Consider the following 20,804-nt stretch of genomic DNA (forward strand, 5'->3'; position numbering starts at 1 on the left):
TCCTCCTTCGTTTAGAAAAAGCTCCATCCAAACCCATTGTATTGAAATCCATTTTCTCTTCGTTATATACAGAGAACTCCAAGCATCCTCTAACGAGCAAGAGAAGAGTCTGTTAATGTTTTTTGTTGGCGTCGTTTGTTGATCGATTTTAGTATTGGTCTAGTTGATTTGATTTGCGATGGCTGGAATGTGCTGCGGTGTTGTTGGAGAAAGCGAGGCGTCGGCGACGACGACGACGATGACGACGGACTCGAGCTCCAGGACCTCGCGGCGGAGGAGATTGGACCTCTTGCCGCTTAAGTACATAGCTGAACTGGCCGTCCAACCGACGGCGGAGAACGGGCGGAAGCGGCAGAAGATCGATCTGTACTGGTCCTTATCGTCCGTACCACAAAACGCAGCCGAGAGCTCGAAAGAGGGACTCGAAGAGTCGAAGCCTAGTGCTACGGTGCGTGTTGTGGAAGATGATGCTGGTGTAAAGAATAGACGTGGTGATGAGGTGTCCGAGTCTGTTCGCGTGGAAAACGAAGCGGTTCAGGCGCCGGTCCAGGAGAGTCCCCGGTTCGGTATGACTTCGGTGTGTGGGAGAAGACGAGACATGGAAGACGCCGTTTCGATTCACCCGTCTTTTTTGCAAAAGGAGAATCCGGAATTTAACGGAACTCACTTCTACGGCGTTTTCGACGGCCATGGCTGCTCTCATGTAAGCACACTAATCCTATTCAATTAGCCTAATTAATCTTCGTTGTTTACTTAGCCGCTTCGCTTTCGATTTTTCGTTTTTCGTTTCGGAATTTAATTTTGTTGTTCTTAATTCGATTTTCTTCTTCAGGTGGCCTTGAAGTGTAAGGACCGATTGCACGAGATCGTAAAGCAAGAGCTCGAAACCGAAGGCGAGACCGTACAGTGGAAGGACGCCATGGAGCGAAGCTTCTTGAAGATGGACGAGGAGGTCCAGGAAGGGAACCTCAAGGCACAGAGCTCGAACTGCCGGTGCGAACTCCAGACTCCGCACTGCGACGCCGTCGGTTCTACGGCGGTTGTGGCCGTCGTCACCCCGGAGAAGATCGTCGTCTCCAATTGCGGCGATTCCCGCGCTGTGCTTTGCCGAAGCGGCGCCGCGGTTCCTCTTTCCTCCGATCATAAGGTGTGCCTTTAGCTCCCTCGCTTTTTTTCCCGACAAACAAACACAAATAGCGGATTAAAGTTAAATAATCGGTACTTTTTGGATCTGATAAAGTCAGACTACAAATTCATTGAACCGAATCTGTCGCTTTGGCGCGTGAACTAATTAGCACTTTGATTGCGCGTACACAACACGTTAGCTAACGTGCGATTATATTGATTGTGTTTGTGCAGCCGGATCGACCCGACGAGCTCGTTCGGATCGAAGCAGCGGGCGGTCGCGTGATCTACTGGGATGGCGCGCGAGTCCTCGGAGTTCTTGCCATGTCGAGGGCCATCGGCGACAACTACCTGAAGCCGTACGTGATATCGGAGCCGGATGTGATGGTCACGGAACGGACGGCGGAGGACGAGTGTCTTATCCTTGCCAGCGACGGCCTTTGGGACGTGGTATCCAACGACACCGCCTGCGGCGTCGCGCGCATGTGTCTGCGCGCGCAGACGGCGGCTTCGCAGTCGGAGTTGTGCTGTGATGCGGCGGCGAGCTCCGACAAGGCGTGTTCGGACGCATCCATTTTGTTGACGAAGTTGGCCCTGGCTAGGCAGAGCAGCGACAACGTCAGCGTCATCGTCGTGGATTTGAGAAGACCAGGGAGGTCCTAAATCCGGTGTCGTTTGGTTACGCGATGATGATATAATTACCGATCTAGCCTCAGAGAAAGGGAAATTACAAGAGAGTAGCTTTCGATTTGTTAATTTTTAGTTGTGGGCTGCTCGTAATTTTCTTTTAATTTACACGTTGAAGGAAAGAAAATTTAGATTTCTTTCTCTGGGTCGTTTGGTTTATTTTTTTCTCTCTTAATTTTTAGTTTTTCTTTTTATTTTACAATATCCGCTTTGACTGCAGAACGTTGCAGAAATGTGTTATTATACGAACTAAATTGTTTTTTTCTTTTACTTTTGGATGTTTTGTTGCTTCTCAAAATCAATGAGTTTGCTTAAAGTGTTGTTATTGAATTTCAAATGTGATGAACTTGTTTTTATGTAAATTTTGTAAGGTGAGATTATGCGAGATTAGCTTTTGATCAATGTTGTTGAAGGAGGAAGGACCGTCCCACCTAGAAAATCCTCCGCTACTAGATTTTGTTAATAATATGAAGAAAAAGGAAAAAGTAAAACAATGAGGGGACCAGGCCAGTATACCATAAACAGTTAACGAAATTGATATGTTTGTTAACAATATGAAGAAAAAGGAAAAGTAAAACAATGAGGGGACCAGGCCAGTATACCATAAACAGTTAACGAAATTGATATGTTCTGGTTTAAGAATTCTTTAGCTTTTGTCATTTGAAATCGGGTTTTCATAATTTTGTTGCTCATGATTCACTGTCAATGTCCACCTCCTCAACATCAAATTGCTCCCCGTGACCTCGAACGGAAGAGTGAAAGCCCAACGCAATCTCTTTTTATAAAATGAGTTTTAACGAAAAACTCACATATTGTTCATTTTAACGAAAAATCATATTTTTACACTAAAAAGTCAATCATGATACTATTCACTTTACCCTTTATATTATCCTTATCATTAAAACTCAAAGTTTTCAAGTCCTTTTTATTAGTTTTCCTTTTTATAAAACATCTCAAAAAAATTAGATATCAAGTAAAACAACTATTTATTGCACTAAAATTAGCAAAAACATCCGTCAAACAATATCTTTCCTTGAAAATATGCGAAAAACACAAGCACAAGCGCCCAAGAACTTTGAAAAACCATGAAACATCCATGGAGCGACTTGATAAAAGGTGGATGACATGCATAGAACATCGAATGTTCTGTCTCCATGCATGAAAAAATCTAAACATTTTCTCAATTTTACGGTGAGGGCAGACATGTCCCAAAATACGTTACTTTTTTAAATGTACAATTGACATTGAGATTATCTAGATATTGATCCTAACTATGAACTCGATTGTACGTGCTTTTAAAATAACTGAAAATGTTTTTAAAGAAAATGTTTTTGAGTTTCAAAAGCACTTTAAATGTTTTTTTACATAAAGCACCAGTTTTTTGCTTCTTCCATAAAACACTTTAAGTGTTTTTCCATGATTTACTAATATTTTTAGTAAGGATTGTTTCTAAAAATATTTCTACCAAAAACGTTTTAAATCATCATAAAAGCACATCTAAACGAGTTCTATGTCAAGTGAATAACTGAAGAACAAGTCAAGTATATTCTATAAAAACAGGAAAGCGACAGATTTCGGATGTGTTTAGTTCATGTAGACCTGGCATATGGATCGTTCACGTGAATCGTTTGGGACCCCTTCTATCTCCGCCACCGCTGTCGCCGTGTGCGGATAACTGTGAGCTCTCTCTTAGTCTCAGCCACCCGAGTGGCTGGCCAAAGCTGGATAGATATAGTCCTACCGATCGGCAATTGAGGTGGGCTGAGTGGGCGGATTTCGGGGGTTCCACCACCCGATTTTTATTCCTCAACAACAATGTTAGGGGAACACACACATTGTCCTGCTCAATGGGATCCCGACACGTAGCGTTTCGTATGTGATGCTGGCCTTGCGGCATCAGCATCTCTTAACTGGCTTTGATTTGTTTAGATTCTGATGGTGATGGGCATGGACCCAAATGTTACCGAGGAAGAGCTTTTTCTGCCACTTTAATAACGCCAACCCTTTTTCAAAAGGGTAAGAAATGAGGTGGTGGTATGATATGTTGGTGCATCCTTCCTCAATTGAGATAAGTAGGAGAACAAAAAATAACTTTGAATGATCGGCCGTTTTACATGCTTTGGGATAAATGTGCATAGAACCGGAAATATATGTTTGGGTACTACTCGTTACGTGACAGTGTTGTGTGTAAAATTACGCACGTGAATATATTTCTTGGCGGCCGTCAAGATTTTTCCCTTTTTATCACACCAAGTAAATATGGGTATGATATTTCTTGGATTAATGTTATACTTATCACATATTTGTACCACATCTCCAATAGAGGTAGGGTCTACAAACACATGTGGATCCCATCTTTATTGAAAATATGGTATAAATATATGATAAGAGTAATATTTTTATATTTCTTGTGATACAACTTCAATTTTTCTTGAGTGTTTACATTCATTTAGTTTCAGCATATATGATCGTCGAATTTAATCCAACAGATTTTTGTCAATTAGCTTAAGTTAAATATGTTTTAACATTAAATATATGTAAATTCGAGAAAAACCGATGCAACTAATAAATGCTCTTCTATGATCGGTTAATCCAATCAGATTTTGTCTCAAACTTTGTTGTAAAAAGTAATCGTGAGTTCAAATATCATGCATGATAATTGTTGAATAACTAATCAAGCGACTGAAGCGTCAAATAATAAGTAAAAGTAGTACAACGCTTGTAGAAACGTATCATGTGATCACTAAAATTTTGATAGGTGACCAAATCTCGTAAACGTGTATCATTATCAATTCTAAATTCTGATATTATATGATTCTACCTGCTCGGTGTTGTCAACTGCAAAATTATAAAAATTCCAGTTTCAATTGGTTGGTGTGATGAAAATTGAAATAGTACTCAAATTTTATGATACTATGTTCCTTCTGGCTTCCTTGCGAGTCGTCTGATCCAATTTTCATTTTTGTTTGGATTTAGTTGTGTCCCACTCCTCAATCCTCTAACCCAATTGCACTCTTTTGAAGAGAGGGTGACAAACTTCAGCGGATCCACTGTACAACATAAGACTTACATAAAATCAATGTTTGAGATTTTTTTTATACGGTCGATATTTCCGTGAAAATATATAAGAAATCAGATAAACACATGGAATGGGCATTCGGAAAAACTCTTAAATTTAAGTTAAAATCAACATATTTTGTCAATATTTTCGACACATTAATTAAATATTAGAGAAACTCTTATATTTGATTGAAACCAGTGTTTGACATTTTCTAAATTGTCATTTTAAATTTCATTATTTTCCTTAAAAAAAAAAACAACTGATATCAATATATCCATCAATGATGCCACAATTTTGCATATCGATATTTTTATTGATACCAATATTGTAAACAATGCATAAAACAAATTCACCATTACGTAGTTTCTCAGCTTATTACAATGACGATGAATATATCTCGTGTAATGTTTTTTATAAGGAATCCGGATTCTCTTTGGATCCTCTTTGTGAATCTCGAGGATCTGTAAATTGTGTTCGTTCATCGTACATCGTGCAGTTAATTTTTATCAAATACTGTTTATATTTAATTTTAAATAATAAATTTTAAATAATTTCTAATTACAGAATATATAATAAACAAATACGATACGCAAATTCTTAAAATCCCACACAAAAAGAACTCGAAGAGGCTGCTTTTTCTTTTACAGGCACGCACAAACGTTTATGCTTTTTTGTCAATCAAGTTTTTATCGGGTCAATTTTAGTAGCTTGCCGTACATATATAATCACGTGTCACCCTTACTGGAAGAGAGGACACAAAACAATCCAACTCTATTATTATATTATATAATACCATGTGAGGTGGACCAATCAAATAATGAAAACGCATTACACAATGAAATAATTAAAAGAGAAGAAATAAAAAAAAGAGATCACCCACCCACACTTTAGGGATTTGACTTAATAAAACAATATCGAATTTAATACCATTTAATATCGCATTTAAGACCACGTCACTAGTTGGGAAGCAATCAAAGTCAGAAGATCGATGATTCGTAGACTTGGAAACTTCTATTCGGCCTGGTATTGCAAAACCATGTACGGTTTACTATATGATTATTATATCTTTACACCTAGTTCGTTTTTTAGTCCCGTAAATTCTCATATTAGTTTCTTAATCCTCGAAAATCATGGGAAATTCAGGAATTATCCGTCATTTTCGCTAACACCATCTATTTATCCGTTAAATTAGGGGTACTTTAGGAACTTCATCTCTCAACACTAAAAGTGAATTTCTTTTTGTGTAAGAAAATTGAATACATTGAATTTTTTTCCATGGTTCATTATGTGATTTGTTAGTTGGTTAAGTTTAGCCACGGTTCGATTTCCTACCAACTTTGAAATCGCATTGCCTTAATTTTCTAGTTGCTAAAGTTCAACCTCTTTCATTTGTATTTTTATAGTTCATATTTCATTTTGTTATAAGTTTTAGATATTAATTTATAATTTTCATTTGTTTTTTAGCTTCTTTTATATTTTTTAGAAAAGTTTTAAGTTGAAGTTCCTAATATACGCTTAAATTTAATGAAAAAAAAAAGACGGCATTGGGGATAAATTCGAGAATTAAAGAACTAATATAAAAGTTCAGAGACTAAAATTAAATTAAAAGTAAAGTTCAAGAATCATGGTTACGATTAAACCTTTTATACAAAAATATTATTATTTATTTATTTATTATTTTTGTATAATATAATTCAATCTGGATCATTATGCATGGGGGATGTAAATTTGTAGACAGCAGTGCAGTGCAGTGGGGTTCGGTCGTGACTCAAATGTCTTCACATCACATGCTATGTTTGAAACTTTGAGCACCTGCAGATCTCTTTTTTTTTTTTTTTTTCCCTAGTAGCTGAGAGCAAAGGAACCCTTTTCGTTGTGTTCGCCGTTCGGATTAGGTTAGATCAAGAGTTCGATTGTTTTCTTTACAACCCGAGAAAACGCATTACCATCTTCAAACGTATAATTAAGCACATTCTTTGGTTTATCTTAGATGATTTAAAATTTGAGAAAAAGATTTGGGTTTGATTACAGAATTAGTAGACTAAGCATATGTTCTGGTAATTTTCTAATACAGTAGAAAAGATCATTTACATTAAATGTTAAGTTGGGTGTAGAGAGACGGAAGCATGGTTCGAATAAATTTTTCCTAGTTCTAATCTATGTATGAATGATTTTGCAAGGATCGGATTAGAAACAAGGTTTCTGATTTTCATTTCAAAAGTTTTGGATCTAATCATAATTTTTAAATTCAAATGAAATTGAAGTTATCTCGATTTTTTTTTTAATATAATTTGGAATCTATATTGTTAACGCTGAAACTAGTAAGGTTAACAAAGGACATTGACGGTCAAATACAGGTGCAAGGGGTGAGATGAATCATAGTATACACACAAGAAAATATAGTGGGTTACCCATAAACAGAGCTAAATTCACTGTAATTTGTGTATATATATGTGTGTGTGTGTGTGTGTAAAGTTCAAATATTACATAAAGGGGCTCAAGAGCCTTTACATGGTATGGTGAAGGAGAACAATCGGGCTTTGCGAGTCAAGTCGCCCCCTATCCTATGTGAGAATGACTTATATGGCACAGGTACACCGCGACAGTGACATTCTGTACTAATGAAATAAATACAGTGGTTTTACGTAGTGGTGTACCAATGCTATGTAAGTTGTTCACCTCCTATGTAAATGGCTGGGTTTAGTTGGTTTGGTTTGGGTTCACCACCAAAAATCTCATCTTGCCAATCAAAGTTCAAAAATATCATCTCATCTCATATTGCACTCTGTTCGGATCTTCACATCTAGTTTGTGTAGAACGAGATTTTTGAAGTGCTAATAACATTTCCCTATTTTATTTTATTGACCAAAGATTATGTTGGACCGAAGATTCAGTCAGATTTAGGTTTAGGTTTTGGGTTTTGGGTTTTGGGTTTAGGTTTAGGGTTCATCAATCATTCTCTCCTGCAAAAATGAATGTGCATAAGGGAATATTGAGGGTTTGGTTTAGAGTATGACTGAAAACATGTCAATTTCTTTAGCAACCATTTTCAAAAATAAAATTTGGACCCAAGAAATGACTTTTAAGCACCTATTTTTTTCTTTTTGCACACCCCTATATATATATATATATATATATATATATATATATATGTCTCCGTTGAATGAGTTTCTTTGATCTCTGTAAAGACTTCAATTAGAAATGACTTTTGCAAATCATGAGAAATTTATACCAAATAAACTGATAGCCTTCAATAAGAACGCAGCCTCAAATTTTTTGAACCCCGTAAATATTAAACATTGAGAAATAAAAAATTGGATATCGATATGACCAATATGTACATCGTACGCTAAAAAATTGAAATTCTTAAATAAATAAATAAATCATAATCTAAATTCACGACTATGAGGATTCTATTTCACAAGGAAAAACAGGTCCTCACTATCCGGACGGAGTTTCAACACTGATCTGAAGAATTCTATCAATCTCTCTCATTACCGGTCCATGGCACCGTGAAGCGATGGTGTTTGACAATCTGGTTTGCTCATTTTCCCTTTTAGAAGATTAGTAAGATACAATCTGGTCATCATGTCCCAATGCTTCAACCATGCAAGAGGCGTTTTTCGGCAATAAAGAGTCTATAACTTGCATGAGGCCCCTCAGATGTGTCTCTTATACTGACGCGCCAACCCATGGCATTTCCGATCGCTTGAAGTTCATCCATGATAGAAAGAGAGTCGCGGATGTATACACGACCACCAGGTCTTAGCATCCGGTCCATCTCAAGCATGATTGTAGAGATATCGCATCTGTTATAATGTTATGAATCAAATCAGGCTTTACAGAAAGAAAACAAAAACAAATGTGTAAAACCGCCACTTCACTCCCAATGCATCTCACTCCCACCCCAGGAACAAATCCAGATAATCCAAACGTCAAATTATGGAATGAAAACTTCAAATCAAACAGTCAAGCATCAACATGGTTATAAACCTCAACCTCAGCCAACGAACAAAAGAGAGAAGGCATGCAGGATGATCACGACAAACCAAATATAATTCTGCATTGCTTTCCTTTTCCAGTCATGATTAACTACTACTCAACAAGAAAAAGCCTTTCCATTTTCCCAACCTTTAAATTAACAACTTATCAGAAGTTAAATCCAACGCTATTCTAAAGTAGCTCTGTTTCAAACTAAAAAAATAATGAAAATGTTTAGATTGGAAGGAGAGAGAGAGAGAGAGAGAGAGCACCTTTTTCTCTCAATAGAGAAAAGACCAGCTGCATGCAATAAATCGTAGGTTCGTGGGTATGTATCAAATGGTTCACACCTGATACATTTAATGCAAATGAGTAACTTTTAAATCAACTGAACTTATTATAAGCAGCAATCATGCCATACAAAGAAAACCAGTAGGTAATGTACCAGTCATGCATTACTCCAATGAGTCCACGGTCATATATAACAGGTAAGGTGTTGGGGCCACTAACAGGAACCACATTCATAACCCAGCAATTCAAATCATGTTCAATTAGTGCCGATGCAAATCTGCCAACCAATTAAGAGACCAGAAGTAATGAGAAAATTTTAGCAAAAAAAATAGAAATGGAAGACCAGTAGAGCACAAGATAAATACAATACCCTCCAAAGCCAGCTCTCATGTCCATTACGTTTCTTAATTTAAACTTCTTCCATTTTAAACCACGAACATAACCTCCAATTAACTCATCGTTATATCTAGATTCTGCTTTGAAGAGCTCCTTTCTGGATATATAGGCATCAAGTTGTATGCTCTGAAGCCGATCAGGGGGAGTTTGCAAACGTGCAGGCCATGCTGTGACATTTGCTCCATAACCATTTTCAGGGAGTCTTGTAATGCATGACTTCAGATCAACATACCTGAATCATCATACAAAGAATACCATTAACCTTCAGAGAACAAGAGGCAAGTGCTCTACATGCACATGAAAGCTCTTTTGGATCTGCAGAAATAAACTTTTAAACTCAAACTAGACCTCAAACAAAAGGTCAATTCAGAACCAAAAACAAAAGATAAAAGGGAGTCCAACATTTTCAAAGAGTTCATTGCAGGTTTATTCCAAATTATCTCCAATAAAAAATATGTATGGCCTTAATGCAAAGGAAAGTGGTAGGACGGAAAACAGTTGGTATGCATTTAATTAATATCTGAATTTGATGAATAACCTATCTTACTTTAAAAAATTATCAACTCATTATTAAGAGAGGAATTGCGGATGTACCAAACTTTGTCTGGGTCATCACTTGGATCACATAATGGAGGTTTGGTTCCTTCATCCCGATTCAGATAACAGCTGTTGTTAACCGGCTTTTTCCATATTGCAACGTAGCCTTGCTTCGACACCAATTCCCAGCAAAGCCGCTTGGTGAGGTTAAGCATCTCTGGAAAAGGAAAAATGAAAAACAGATTTTATTGTTTCCCAGGCACAGACATGATTAGCAAAGCAGTGATGTCATCAAACAAGAAGTTAGTACACAAGGTTTAATTGTTTCCCAGGTCCAGATATGATTACTAAACCCTTGCAACCACTTCTCTTCTCTTCTCGATCCTTCCACATTCTCAAAACTAGGAACAGAGTCATACATGATGCCTAAAGGAAAGCTAGATTAGAAAGTTTCGTGTGCAACAAACAAAGTTGTTTTGCTGGCTTGTCAGTTAGTATAGGTCTTCAAGAAACAATTGAAATTGAATATTTGTGATTCACAGTCAAACAGAAATTATAGTTTGTGGGATGAAGTGATTAACTGGAGGCACAAAATGTTATTTTGCTCTCGATTCATCTGGGCTAGGAAATGCTAATACAAAAGCTGCAGAACTTTCAAACACTAACTAGCAATCAATACACTATTAAAAAGTTTCCCCAAAGAAAATTTTCACGGTAATACCTTGCCACTGCTCCTCTAGAACGTCTTTGTGCTTATAAACTGGCTGTGCTGCCCAAGCAAAGTATCCTCCTGCCCTGAGCATCCTATTAACCTCAAGCAGCAATATGCCATCTTCATAACAAAGAAGTGAAAGAGGTAAAGAAAACACAATCAGAAGACATCCCCCGCGTGACCATCATGTAACTAAGGCAGTTCAGAGGAAATTAAAAAGTTTAATATAAGTTTTGCATACCGTCACGAGTCCAGTTAATCCTACAACGTGAGCAATGTATCAAGTCAAATGCCTGACTCGGGTACAACAAACGGTGAGTTGCAAATGCTGTTACCATGGCAGGCACACCACGTTCAAGAGCAAATTGAATCTGGTTCTCATGGACATCTTTAGGTGCAACTGACATGGTAAGGACATCTCGCGACAGCAGATACGCACCAAAACTCGCAACACCACATCCAACATCCAAAACAACTCGTATATGCTGACCAAAGGTGATGTCAGGGACCGCCTGCAAGATTAATACTTTGACCATCAGATGATCAGAAGAACAATAATCCAATGCTCAAATTACACATTTCCCAATTCCGTCGACTTTAAACAGTATTAACCTTAGAAATATCAGTCAAGTAACCATTTGCTCCATGTATAAACTGTGTACCGCCTCCCGGAAACTTAAACTTGTTCTTCTGTCTGGTAATCCAGTTCTGACCCCCTTTATCTTCCACTAATTTTGTATGAGGTACGTTGAAGTACCAAACCTGCAATGAAGTGACAATTTCGGAAGTTCGAAAAGATTAATGCTTTAATCTTAAAAACAAATACTTACATACAGAAAGCTAAAAACTTTAAAGTCTCAGAAAATACCTCGTCCCGGCTTTTAGGCCATGGAATTGGGGTCTTGTAACTCTTGGGCGGAGGAACCAAGCAATTCAAACCCCGACCAGCGTCCGGGCAATGCCGCTCGAACCGCTCGCCTTTTGCCGTCGATTTCAACCTCTTAATCGCCTCCACATTATCCAAACACGGTATGTACTCGCTCATACTCTTCGGGCAGAGCTCGAACCTCTTCACACTAACCCGACCCGACCTACTCGGTTCGCTCTCGGGCACAGTCCCGTTCTCGCTGCCCCAATTCTCCACCACCTCATCGGGATCAAAATCCCCCACCTCGAACTCGTTGGACATGGTGCCGTTCTCGTCGACGATCCCGAACCTCCGGACCACATCGGGCGGCGGCGGAGGCGGCAAAGAAGGAGGAGGCGGAGGCGGCGGAGACGGAGGCGGAAGCAGTGGAGGTGGAGCTAGGGTTTCGTTTATGAGTGCGGAGAGATTGAAAGGCTTGTCTAGATTGGGCGAGACGGAGACGGCGGAGGGTGCTCGGCGCGTGGTGGTGGTGAAGAAGAGGAGCTGCTGGGACCCATCGGACCAGTGCTTCCCGAGGTAGAAGCAGGTGACTGCTATCATCACAAATCCCCAAACTTTCAGGATCAATGGGATTCGCAGCCAATCGCCATTGCCCAAAATCGCCATGCTTTTGACTTTTCAGGTAATTAATTCAATTCAATTGGGTGGAATCCGAAAACGACGAACGCATCGAAACGAAACGAAACGCTACGCTGTGTTTTGGTGGGTTGAATCGGAACCGGGGTGGCCAAAGAGTGAGAGCAGTGAGGATCTGAAGGTTGAGTGTGGTTGTGGTGTGGCCGAAGAAGAAGACAGACGGTCACCGACGGGGGTGTGAAATTGTTTTGTGGAGGGAGTAAGATATGGTGACACGTGTGCAACTGGCAGAGGTGAATTAATTAGCAGTTGGCAGGGGTGAATGTTGCGCGTAAAATATCCAAATAAACTGTTAAAACTGATCACTTTGCAGTGTCAGACATATAAACGGATTTAGCGTTTTGATCAAATAAATAATTATCTAAATTTTCATACGTTAAATTCTTTCAAATGTAAATTTTTTTTAGAGAATAGTTATTGAAAAAATGATGTTGTTTACATGTGAATGACGTTCATTTTTATTGTCGATAGCATGTCAGATGCGTTTTGTTCGTTATAATGATATATTGTTTATATTGACAGCTTATTCTATGACTCAACAATAAGTGTATGCATATAGTCATTATAAATTATAAACATGGTAGTGTTCATGTTCATGGGATCTGTTGGAACCAATTACACAACTATAGTTTTAGAGAACGAGTGGCGTGACATCGTGTACCATACTTGACAAAAGAGCCTTAGGTTAGACGTGTAAGAGATGAGTTCATGTAGAGAATTGTGTGTTTTGCTTATACCCAAATTAGTGTGTTTATAGAAACCTTGAATCCTTGTAAGGAAAGTAATCTTTATTTAATCGGAAAAGTATCTAGGAAGAAATCCTGAATAAGATATCAAATCTTTCTAAAATTATGATTACATTGCTTAATTCTCAAGACATCATAATTTGACATGAATTAAGATTTCCTTGTTTAGGAGACAAGAAATATTTATATTTTATAACGAACTTAAAAGTTAAAAACTAATGGACCTGTGCCTAACTATCTTTGGCAGAGATAATGTTGAGGGTTTCTCGATTATTCCGATGACCCAAAGTGCCACATGTCATGGACCAAAATTTACGGTACCACATATTCTAAACCAAACATTTTTTCTAGCAAAATGAATGCCGTCAACTGTAATCAATTCATATTGTTTTAATGGGAGTCGTAATAGTCATCAATGTATGCGATAGTAAGTAAAACCAGCCAATTCGGCCATGGTATTGATGGTGTTCATGTATGACATACCCAAGTTTGATGTGCGATGCACTTTTTTTTCATTGTGTTAATAAACGCAAAATATGTTTGTAATTTGATTGCATATCTATTTCTAGTAAATATGCTCTAAATTAGGTCATATAGAAATGATAACGATATTATCTCAAAAGTGAGATTCTTTATAGACGTTATGTCATTTAATGTTTTTGACACAATTTTTTATCATATTGGCACGAAAAGTAACTTTAAATTGTGGAATGATAGAGAGTCCATAGAAAAGGATAAATTTTTCAATGTGGAAGAACACAGTCGGTACACCAAGTGTTATAATACAAGTAATTGAAAATTTATTTTTCAAATATCCAACCACTTGTATTATGTCACTTAGTGTACTGAACCGAATTTCTAACCCACTGAAAAATCTCTTCATAAAGAATCTCACTTTAAAAGAGTCACATTAACATTTCAAATTCCAAATCATAATAATTGATATTGACAAAAAAAAAATGATAATTGATAAGTTTTAATGAATGGACTTGGGCCTAAGTTTGCTAATTAGCCAAATTAATAGTTAATTTACTTCCAAGTCCTAAAACTTAATAAAATAATCCTTTTAGACCAAATCTTCTCAAGTCCATCCGGACACGTCACCCGAACCGAAAAGAACTATAAATTCGAATCGAGCCCCAGCCCATCTGGCCCGTCAGGAAGCAAAAACGACCCGCCTAACCCCAAAAAATCTCTTCAGTCTTCTCGAATCTTTATCTCTTCTCCGGCGACGCATCGTTTCTCCTCCCCAATTCACCACCCAAAACCCAAAATTAGGGTTTCATTTTCCCAATTTGCGCAATTTACATGCCATGCCAAGGCCGCGCCTTGACCGCTTGGCTTTCTAGGGTTTCAGCCCGGACCCGACGGTCCGATGCCGCCGATTCGGAAACATTTCAGAGGGGCGAAATCGGGTGAATCCATGGGGAATTCGAAGCCTGGGTCCGACCATGAATCGTGCTCGAGATCGATCAGCGAGACTGTGAATGGCTCCCACCGGTTCACGATAAAGGGGTATTCGCTGGCCAAAGGTATGGGAGCTGGGAAGTATCTGACGAGCGATACGTTCACGGTGGGCGGATACGATTGGGCAATTTACTTTTACCCCGACGGTAAAAACCCCGAGGATAGTAACGCGTACGTCTCGGTTTTCATTGCTTTGGTTAGTGAGGGTACGGATGTGAGGGCTCTGTTCGAGCTGACGTTGGTGGATCAGACGGACAGTGGGAAGGACAAGGTACACAGTCACTTTGATCGCGCTCTCGAGGGCGGGCCGTACACGCTGAAGTATAGAGGCAGCATGTGGTATGTGTTTAAATGGGTTAATTGGCGGGTTTTCGTGCCTTAAAGATCTAATTTTTATGATAAAATTGAGTACATTCCCGGGTTACGGATAGGTTTTAATGTGTTTTATGTGAAATAATGGTGATTTAGCAGCTTGGTAATCAATTGGGTAATTGGGATTTGAATGTGATTGGTATGGGTGTTCTTTCAGTGGGTATGTATGTGATTATGCTAGATTGGCATTCTAGTTGTTATATTTGGGGCTTATAGCTTAAGTGGTTGAGCTCTCTGTGACATCGGTCTACCTATCTCCAGTCCTTAGGCTTTGCTTTCCAAAAAAAACGAGAGAGAAAAAAATGCATAAAACTGTACAAAAACTTCAAATGGATACTAATTTTTAAGATATATCATTGTTTAGTCTGGTGTACTAATGTGTATGTTCATCCAAATCTTGAAATGAACCATTCCTCTTCAGTTTTCTTTTTCACATTGTTGTTAGTAAAACCTAGTTTGAATTGTACTTTTATTTAATAAATCACTTGGAAAATCAACACAACTAAAGAAAGAAAAGATGATTTTGGTTAGGATTTTTTTTTTCTCCATAGAAAATGTAAAACAGACCCAGAAGTGATGGTGATAATAATATTAAAGGTCTGATTGAGTTATTTATGATATGCTTAGTTCAGACCCGAGATACATCTACTTTAGAAATGTTATATATAAAGAAATTATTTTGTCCGGTGAATATTAATCATATTAAAGATTATATTTTGGAAAATCCTAACGTTTCATTATCAATATCTACAATCTATACTATTGTTAAACAGAAGTCTACCTGTCAACTGTTTTTGCAAAGTTCTAATTTGAGAAGTTCATCGTTTATTGTTGATCAGACTGTTTATAGATTTCTTGCAGTTTATGTAACCTATTTTTCAATTTTGGTTAAGCTTACTGATTTCCGAATATTGGGAATTTATGTTCAGGTGGGAACTTTCTGCATGTTTCCGTAATGAGATTTACTTTTCTAATTTCAGGGGTTACAAGAAATTCTTCAGAAGATCAATACTAGAAACTTCTGAGTTCCTTAAGGATGATTGCCTTGTATTGAACTGCACTGTTGGAGTTGTCAGAACTCGCCTTGAGCAACCAAAACAATTTACAATCACTGTTCCATCATCAGACATGGGACGAGACCTCAAGGACTTTCTAGATTCTGAAGCTGGTTGTGACATAGTTTTTCAGGTTGGTGATGAACAGTTTAAAGCTCATAAGTTGATACTTGCTGCTCGGTCTCGTGTATTTAGAGCGCAGTTTTATGGACTTGTTGGGGATTGTAACGTGGATAAAGTAGTTGTGAAGGATGTTGAGCCCTTCATCTTCAAGGTAATGCTTCATGATCTTGTTGCTTCCCCTTGTTACCATCTGAATAATAGAGTGCGTTAACATTTGTGCACTTCTGTGTCTCTCCATAATTGACATTCACCTTTTACACTTTTATTAGTAGTCAAAAGGTTCTTTTTGAATTCAGTTATCAACTGAACAAATAAGAAATCTTGGGATGATCAAAGTCAAATGCTAGCATTATTTTGTTAGATTAGGAGCTTTCAAGACAAAGTAATGATGATAATAATTACAAGTTATCATATAATGCATTGAGTTGTTAAATTCACTTAAATATAAAAACTTATCTACAGGTTAAAGATTATCTGGAAAAGTGATATTTGTTTCTTCTTATGTTCACATTAGCAAACTACAGTGCTTGTTGGGGTCTGCTTGGTTGGTGGTATAATTATTGCAGGAATCCCCTAATATGAATTAGAGAGAGTCATCTTAAGGTTTGAGTTTTTATACTGTTGTTGTTCGATTGTTTACAGATATAATCAAACGTGATAAATCAAAAGTAGCTGATGGCATGTCTGGATTCAGATTCAACATGTAATTAAGGGTACATGTGGGAGTTGATTGCTTAGAACTGGCCTCTAATAAGTGAAAAGTTGAACCAGTTTGAGCTTGTTTCAGTAACATGTAACTGTGAATATTACACTGGTCCATTTGTCTTTGTTTCATTAGTTGAGATTTAGACTAGAAGTTCGCTCTTTGGCTTGTGGCCAATATTCACAGTGATACCGACCTTTCCTGATAAGTTTTATCCATATGGTTTTATTTATGTATGCTCTTATTTTGAACACGTTTAATGAATTTAATAGAGATCTTGGCACTTTTTTCCAGGCAATGCTTCTCTTTATTTACACGGACAAACTTCCTGATACACGCGAAGTTATGGGCTCATCACCTTTGTGCACATTCACTGTCATGGTGCAGCATCTGTTGGCAGCTGCAGACCTGTATAATCTAGATCGACTGAAATTGTTGTGTGAATCAAAGTTATGTGAAGAAATCACTACTGAGACAGTGGCAACTACACTTGCGCTAGCTGAACAGCATCAATGCCGACAGCTTAAGGATGTCTGTCTTAAATTTACAGCAAATCCGTCGAACTTGGGAGGTGGGTGTTACCCATAGATTCTGATGGTGCAAGCTTTCAGGTTATATCAGTTTTGAATTTTCTCTGTTTCTTAGTGTCTCAAGTATCCTTGATGTAGTATCATGCATGCCTGCCTCATCATGCATGCTGCAGATGTCCTTATCAATGTCTATGGTTTCAGGATGTCAATAAGGACGTTCCTTTAAAATTTATGATATTTCCATTTGGGACGGTGGGACCTCTGGTCAACCTTTCCGTCTGGGTCCTCTGGTCAGCCTATGGTGACACCTTGATATCTGGCTGATCGAGGGGCAGCGTTCTGAGAATGGTATAGTAGGATTTCTATTTTGGCTGATTGTATATAGGTTCTTCCCCTATACATTCTTTTTCCATTAAGTTATAGAAAGGAAAGAATTACGATGAATTTCACTGTTTCTCTCTCTAATGGTAGAAGAGTGATTCAAAAAGTTGGACCCTGCATGAAATTGTTACAATTTGCCATATTTTAGACCCTGGAAACTGGTTTAAACCAGAAGTGCTGTTAATTGGTCTTAACAAGGCACTGACCTCTTCACCCACCCACCGTTTGCTATATTTAAACTCGAATACAGTTATCAGTTTGTTCTAAGTTTTTAGGGATTAACCGATGAATTCCATATTGGTTGGTTAATAATTGAATGACCATTTTGAATGGTCTGGAACATCTCAGAGTTCCTATAATTCCGTTAGTGTGCATTGATTTAACCGTAGTTCCTTATCCTCACGTGGTTGAATGTCATGGTTATTCTGCTGAAAATATTGGTTGACCTTATCTTTGTGATGCATTTGATATGAATCTGGACGGTTTCCTGTTGCAACATGAATTTATGTTACTACCCGTGAACATAAATTTTCATGTGTTCTTTCTCAAAGCTTGTATTTTCCACATCCGTCCTCTTGCAACAATCACTTTCAACCTTTTATAGAGGAATTATTTTTTATTTTCTTTGCATGTAACTCTATTCATTTGGCAGTGTATGTTGTAAAACTGAATATAGGACTCATGACTGCTCGTGATTTTTGCAGCCGTAATGCAATCAGAAGGGTACAAGCATCTAGAGGAGAGCTGCCCATCAATGTTGGTAGAGCTGCTGGAGACATTTGCAGCGGTGGATGACAATTCTAGTCTTCTGTCAAGTCGGAAGAGGAGTGGCAGCAGCATATATGGACTAGATTTGCCAGCAGATGGGGGTGGGACTGTAGCAGAATCAGCAAATCCCAATGGTAGGCGCGTGAGGCGGCGGTTTTAGCATATGTAGGTTCCTGGAGGCCACAAGCCTGAAAGGAGTGGTAGTCATGCATGGCGGGCGTGTATTTGTCACTTACCGTCTTGCGTTATGTCAGGCACTCCTTGTATAAAGGTTCTGTGGGGGTTACTGTTGTTGGATGTAAAACTGAGAATTGTATGGTTACATTGTGTGTTATGTAGGAATTGTAGGTAGTCTCTCCTTTCCAATGGAAATTTTTACTGAAAAGCATAGTGTTTAGGTGTTGAAATTTACTTATTCAGTTTTAGCTTAATGTTTGCTCAAGTAACAAGCAACTCCGAGGCAATTTCGGACTCGCGGTCTAAGATCTTCGGGGTTTTTTAAGAACATTTGATATGAAATGTTAAAGTTCTTTAATGTTGTACACTGTTTTGATGTGTTGTTGGGGGGGGGGGGGGGGGGGAAGCTATTATACCAACAGAGAGATGTATATGAACTCTTCTAATGTACAAGTTATAGGCTAACGTGCTAATGAATTCAACAAATTGAATTCGTTTGGGGGTACATTGTTAGTGTAAAGGTATAACTTCATCGTTAGTTCAAGAGCTTGTAGGTTGAAGTAGTTAAAAGAGTATTAACCATTATGCTTGAGATTCTATGTTCGATTTCTCTTAAAAATGGCTCCATGTCAAAGAAAAAACTATAAAATGAAGAATTTAGTTACAATACTTACATTTAATCGTTAAATGATGATTGTGTTAAAAAGATATAAGTATTTTAGTCAGTCCCATTAATAAGACGATTGTGCACACTTCTTTTGGGCTAGACTGCTAGTACATGGCCACACTCATGGTCATGGGTAGAGCCACTAAGGGACCAGAGTGGTTCTAGGCCTATCTTGACAACTGTGTAAGAAATTTCTAATGGCCTCAAGCTTGCAGTTGTAGAACCGTGAGACATGAGAAAAAAAATGAATTATCTTCATGAAGAAGTTGAGTTGAACGATGTCGTGTCTTATATTTTTCTAACAGTTTTGTTTGTTTTGTCTTTGTGGTTTTGGGAAACTCATGGATAGGGTTTAAAATCGTTCTTAATATTATTTCTAAAGCAACCTAATCAACTATTATTTACCCTCTTTTTTCTGTCAAATGATTCAAATTAGATTTCTTTGTATTTTCTTCCTATAATTTCAAATTTTTTACAAGTTACGGTGCTCTTTACCCCACCCCCACTTAGTTGTACCATACACTTCTTCATCCTTTTGATTAAATTTAATGGGTCTTTCAGTTTTGTGAAGATTACTTCAGTTGCTCATGTTATGATTCGAAATTTTTCTCAATACATATATGAAAGGTCCCCTCACACAAAGAGTTTTAGCTCTACCACTGGCCACACTTTTTGAATATTGCAATGAAAATCATAATATTGTAATAGAAATCAAATTCATTACCAAATTTTAGGAGCATGATAGAAAGAAAAAATTACATAAAATATATTGATAGTCACATATAGTAGATGCTACTGCTGGTAGGAAGGTAGCTATTTGAGATTTTTGTCTCCAAAAGAACTTGAAGCGTCCTGAACTGTGGTGTCAGGCCAGAGAAAGGCACCCATTGCAAACTCTCGCTTGTGCGCTAAGTCACCGTGCATGGGCAACCCATATTCGGCAAGAAGGCGGTCGAGCTTCCACTCAGCCATGCCCTCGTAGTCCTTTTTGGTGTATCTCGGGTAGTGAAGCGGCATCTTGAAGAAGCCCACACCGCTGCTCATTTTTCTGCTTTCCATCTGATTTTTCCGCTCTTACTAATCACTGTGCTCGATCTAGAAATTCGGTTTTCTGTGTTTTAGTTTGGTGTTGTGAGCTTGAGTTATAGAGATTTTACGAGAGTTAATCCTTGAAGGCTCCAGAGGCATGATTAGGGTTCACAAGAATCGGTTGGCATACCTTCTCATAGCATGGTATTTACGTGCATGTGTGCATCTGCATGTCTAGAGAGAGACTCTTAACGAGAACAGCATGACACTAACCCAATAAGAAGGCTAAAGCAAGCATTGGAGACAAGGAACACATACAACATGCATCTACACACCCATTATGTTATTACGGTTCGACTCTTTTTCCGGTTATGCTGGATGTATTCCAACTTTAGACCTCTCTTAAATTTTGTCGACTGTATTAATGAACAA

At 38.1% G+C, this 20,804-nt stretch overlaps 3 protein-coding genes across 5 annotated transcripts; 2 read left to right on the plus strand and 1 right to left on the minus strand.

The window, feature by feature from the left end:
* LOC137733493 (protein phosphatase 2C 37) lies at window positions 1-2,174 on the plus strand. Its single transcript, XM_068472640.2, has 3 exons — window positions 1-703; window positions 833-1,147; window positions 1,360-2,174. Exons 1-3 carry the CDS (start codon window positions 179-181, stop codon window positions 1,786-1,788), a joined length of 1,269 nt encoding a protein of 422 aa, XP_068328741.1. The 5' UTR covers window positions 1-178; the 3' UTR covers window positions 1,789-2,174.
* Window positions 2,175-8,259: 6,085 nt separating this feature from the next.
* Window positions 8,260-12,576, minus strand: LOC137733989 (putative methyltransferase PMT11). The gene is made up of 9 exons (XM_068473215.2): window positions 11,659-12,576; window positions 11,403-11,552; window positions 11,032-11,302; window positions 10,800-10,910; window positions 10,136-10,295; window positions 9,516-9,773; window positions 9,300-9,422; window positions 9,127-9,204; window positions 8,260-8,682 (listed from the first exon to the last, which is right to left on the minus strand). Exons 1-9 carry the CDS (start codon window positions 12,322-12,324, stop codon window positions 8,475-8,477), a joined length of 2,025 nt encoding a protein of 674 aa, XP_068329316.1. The 5' UTR covers window positions 12,325-12,576; the 3' UTR covers window positions 8,260-8,474.
* A 1,673-nt stretch (window positions 12,577-14,249) lies between these two features.
* LOC137734751 (BTB/POZ and MATH domain-containing protein 3) lies at window positions 14,250-19,043 on the plus strand. 3 transcript variants are annotated; one of them, XR_015964093.1, is made up of 5 exons: window positions 14,251-14,906; window positions 15,920-16,268; window positions 17,115-17,431; window positions 17,552-17,698; window positions 18,436-18,884. XR_015964093.1 is itself a non-coding variant. In XM_068474028.2 (4 exons), exons 1-4 carry the CDS (start codon window positions 14,476-14,478, stop codon window positions 18,657-18,659), a joined length of 1,281 nt encoding a protein of 426 aa, XP_068330129.1. In that variant the 5' UTR covers window positions 14,250-14,475; the 3' UTR covers window positions 18,660-19,043. The 3 variants fall into 3 exon arrangements, 2 of the variants coding, with proteins under 2 accessions (XP_068330129.1, XP_068330130.1); XM_068474028.2 differs by lacking the exon at window positions 17,552-17,698 and having other exon boundaries at window positions 14,250-14,906; window positions 17,115-17,391; window positions 18,436-19,043; XM_068474029.2 differs by lacking the exon at window positions 17,552-17,698 and having other exon boundaries at window positions 18,436-19,043.
* Window positions 19,044-20,804: the final 1,761 nt, after the last annotated feature.

The sequence above is a fragment of the Pyrus communis genome, chromosome 7, assembly GCF_041283825.1.
Source record: "Pyrus communis isolate YQ-2024b chromosome 7, ASM4128382v1, whole genome shotgun sequence".
Lineage (NCBI taxonomy): Eukaryota > Viridiplantae > Streptophyta > Magnoliopsida > Rosales > Rosaceae > Pyrus > Pyrus communis.

Excerpts from the sequence above, each read along its gene's own strand:
- LOC137734751 (XM_068474028.2), top strand. The coding sequence starts at position 14,476 with ATGCCGCCGATTCGGAAACATTTCAGAGGGGCGAAATCGGGTGAATCC. Across the intron at positions 14,907-15,919 it reads AAGTATAGAGGCAGCATGTG|GGGTTACAAGAAATTCTTCA; the intron begins GTATGTGTTTAA and ends TTCTAATTTCAG. Across the intron at positions 17,392-18,435 it reads AAATCCGTCGAACTTGGGAG|CCGTAATGCAATCAGAAGGG; the intron begins GTGGGTGTTACC and ends TGATTTTTGCAG.
- LOC137733493 (XM_068472640.2), top strand. The coding sequence starts at position 179 with ATGGCTGGAATGTGCTGCGGTGTTGTTGGAGAAAGCGAGGCGTCGGCG. Across the intron at positions 704-832 it reads ACGGCCATGGCTGCTCTCAT|GTGGCCTTGAAGTGTAAGGA; the intron begins GTAAGCACACTA and ends TTTCTTCTTCAG. Across the intron at positions 1,148-1,359 it reads CTCTTTCCTCCGATCATAAG|CCGGATCGACCCGACGAGCT; the intron begins GTGTGCCTTTAG and ends GTGTTTGTGCAG.
- LOC137733989 (XM_068473215.2), bottom strand. The coding sequence starts at position 12,324 with ATGGCGATTTTGGGCAATGGCGATTGGCTGCGAATCCCATTGATCCTG. Across the intron at positions 10,296-10,799 it reads TCTAGAGGAGCAGTGGCAAG|AGATGCTTAACCTCACCAAG; the intron begins GTATTACCGTGA and ends TTCCTTTTCCAG. Across the intron at positions 9,205-9,299 it reads ATTGGAGTAATGCATGACTG|GTGTGAACCATTTGATACAT; the intron begins GTACATTACCTA and ends TAAATGTATCAG.